This window comes from Enhydra lutris, unplaced genomic scaffold (genome assembly GCF_002288905.1).
Source record: "Enhydra lutris kenyoni isolate GAN:26980312 unplaced genomic scaffold, ASM228890v2 scaffoldscaffold86, whole genome shotgun sequence".
Classification (NCBI taxonomy): Eukaryota; Metazoa; Chordata; class Mammalia; order Carnivora; family Mustelidae; genus Enhydra; species Enhydra lutris.
Genome location: NW_019154170.1, coordinates 3965181 through 3968318, shown reverse-complemented (window position 1 = coordinate 3968318; position 3138 = coordinate 3965181). Strand labels below are relative to the sequence as shown.

General features: G+C 71.4%; 1 protein-coding gene across 1 annotated transcript in view; it reads left to right on the top strand.

Annotated features, from left to right (window-relative positions):
- Nucleotides 1–1008: 1008 nt before the first annotated feature.
- LOC111161786 (nuclear factor I C) overlaps nucleotides 1009–3138 on the top strand; it is a 60371-nt gene continuing 58241 nt past the window's right edge. The window contains exon 1 of the mRNA XM_022525741.1: nucleotides 1009–1092. Within this exon, the coding sequence (XP_022381449.1) occupies nucleotides 1090–1092 (3 nt within the window). The 5' untranslated portion in view covers nucleotides 1009–1089. The remainder of the gene's footprint in view (nucleotides 1093–3138) is intronic.

The window sequence follows — 3138 nt, the reverse complement described above, 5'->3', positions numbered from 1 at the left end:
TCCATTAATCCTGACCCGGGGAGGGGGCGCCTGCTCACCCCCACCTGTGAAGCCGAAGCGCGCTCTCCCCGCCCCCCGCCCCGCTGGAGCCCCTGAGGGACCCCCAGGGGACCCCCGCCCCCCAGGTCTGTCGCCCTCGGTGTCCGAGTCTCTGTCTGTGTCCCCATCTGTCCCGTCTCCCCGCTATGCGTGCTTGTTGTGACTGCGTTACTGCGGGACACCTGCACTCACGGGCCCGGGTGGCTGGCGCGATCGCCTGGGGGAGGGGTTCTGGGGGTCCGTGTGCAGGTCGGTCCGAGGTCTGGAGTGTCTTTCTAGGATTGTCCATCTGCGTGAGTGTCCAGGTGACACCCTGCAGGCTGTGAGTCTGTGTATGTGACAGCGTGGAGGCTGTGGTTGTCTGGGTGACACCCCCCAGGCTGTGAATCTGTGAGTCCCCGAGTGTCTGCCTGGGTGACACCCGCAGGCTGTTGTGAGTCTGTGTTCGTGGCATCCTGCAGGAGGTGTGCATCCCTCGGCTGTGAGCGTGGGTCCCGTGTGTCTGGATGAGCCCGCAGGCTGTGTGTGTCTGTAACACGCTGCAAGCGCGACTGTGTGGGTCTGCGCGCGTCGGTGTGCGTTGTGTGTCCGCGTCGGAGTCGAGGAGGCCCGGGCCGCGAGTGTCCCTGAGCCCTCTGCGCGCGTGTGTGTGTGTGTGTGTGTGAGCGCGCGCGCGCCGCGGCGAAGGTGGATCCGCTTCCTCCGCAGCCAGCCCGACCTGGGCCCCACGACCCGCCGCGGCCGCCGCTTGCTCGGCCTCCCCTCGCGCGGGCCGGGCCGGGGATGGAGCCGCAGAGGGAGCCGCCGCAGCCGGGGCCGGGGCGCGGAGCGGCCTGAGGCGCGGGCGGCGCGCGGGGCCGGGGGGAGGGCGGGCCGAGGGGAGGGTCCTGCGGGCCGGGGGGGCGGGCGCGGCGCGCCCCCTCCCTCGCGCGCTCGCTCCCTCCCCCGCGCGCCCTCCCTCGCCGCCTCCTCCCGCCGCCTCCGGCCCCCCCTCGCCGGGGACCGAGCGCGCTCGCTCCGGCGCCGGCCTCGCCTCCTCGCAGCAGCGCCATGGTACGTCGCCGCCCCCACTTTCGTTTTCGCCCGGGGAGTTTTTGGGGTGGTGCGTGGGCTCCCGGCGAAAGTTGCAAGGTCTGGGGGGGGCGGGGGGCGAGGGCCGCCCAGGGGAGGGGCCCGAGGCGGGGAGCCCCCCCCAACACAGCCCGCGGCTGCGGGACGCCCGCCCGCCGATCCCCCCCCCCACCCCGCCCGCGGCTGGGGGCGGAGCGGGCGCGCGGGGCTCAGCGGGGGACCCCAAGTGGGGGGCGCCTGGCGGGCGCAGCGGAGTTGGCGGGGAGGGCGGGGCTCCCGGGAGAGGGTCCCCCCCAGACCCGGCTCCCGCCTCCTCCCTGGCTCCGGCCCGAGGCGGGAGGGCGCGGCCCGGAGCGCAAGACCCCCGAGAGCGCAGCCCGCGGGGGAGCGTGGGTCGAGGAGGGGGCGCCCGCCTGGGCCGTGCGGGGCGGGGGTCGCGGCGGCCCCCGCAGGGTGCCCCGGCCCGGGCGAGCGCGGCGCGCCAGCTAGCGGAAAATGGCCGCTGCGGAGAGGGGCGGAGAGCGCGCAGCGGCCGCCGCCGGGCGCCTTGAACTTGGAGCCGGGCGGGCGGCTGCGCTCGGCGCCGCGCGGGGGCAGCCACCCCGCCTGCCCTTGCGACGCCTGAGCCCCGCCCCCGGGCCTACCCCGGGCCCCTCCGCAGCGCGCGCGGGGTCCCAGCCGGGAGGGGTCACCGGGTCTCGGCCCGGCGCGCCCCAGGCCCGCTAGCGTCGGTGGCTGCACTTGAGGGTTCCGGTGTCCAGTCCGCAGGCGTCGGTGGCATCCGGCATTCGAGGGGTGCGTTTGGGGGCTTCTGTGCTCCCAAACGGGTCCGCACGGGATGCCGGAGATGCGCCCGCGTGTCTGTACGGCTGGGTGGTCCCGTCGCCGGCCGTGGGTCCGTGGGTCTCGGCGCGTCGAGTCCTCTCCTTTATGTGTCTGTGTGTGCGCATCCACGTGGCTGTGTGTGTTGTGTTGCGTATGTGTTAGAGCATTGTGCGGCTAAGGGACAGTGTGTGTGTCTGGGTAACCGTGCGTCTCTGTGGGAAGGTGTTGTGAAGCTGTACGGAGGGGTTGTGTGTCCCCGAGGGCCGTGATGTCCCTGGGTGACCCGTGGGGTGTCCCCATGTGAATGTGTGGCGGCCTGGGGGTTGCTGGTGAGTGGAGAACTGTGTCGTATGCCTGCGTCCCGGGGGACAGTTGGGTGTCGCTGTGTGCGTGTGATCAGCACCGAGTGACTATTCCTGGGGATGGGTCTACACTCTTCCTTGCCCTCCCCCCCCAGGTTCCTTTTTTCCTGTAACCGGGGTTGCTGAGTGAGGAACGGGTGTTTCCTCTACCATGCCAAAACTCTGTCCCCTCATCTCACCACCACCCCACACCGTCTCCTCCACTTCCCTCCGACTCGGGGTACCCCATCCGCGGGGCCCCAGGTGGTCCTGGCTTGAAGATCGGGCGCGAGGTGGCGCCGGGACACGGTCGCACGGTGGCGGCGCCTTCTCCCGCCAGGGGCTGCGCGTGCGCGGGGACCTGCCCCAGAGGGAGGCGGGGCGGTGGGGGGGGGGTGTCCCCCCGACTCCGTGGCGGAGGAGGTCTCGAGGGATGGCTGGTTACAGAAGAGCACGGGCCAGCTCCGGCCCAGGAGGGTGGCCGCGGAAACCCCCCTCACCCCCTATCCTGGGAGCCCCCCCCCCAGTCCTGCCTCCCTGCACTTGCCCCCTACGAGGCCAGACGGGGCGGGCACAAAGTGTTGTTTTCTCCCCTGCAGGGGAATCCCCGCCGCACCCCCACCCCCACACCAGGGCACTTTATATAATTTTCTAAATATAAAAGCACCAAGGCCAGGCCGGAGTCTCTTGCTTTTTGCTTTGTACCTGCATCCCATTGTGGTTGGGGGGGCGGTTTGGGAAAGGGAAAAGGGCGTCCTGCATGGACACGGGGATGCTTTGGTCCCCATCCCTCAGGATCGCATTGTCTGATAAACTTCCCGCCCCCTGCCAGTCCTCATCCTCCCCTGCACTGCCCCCCCCA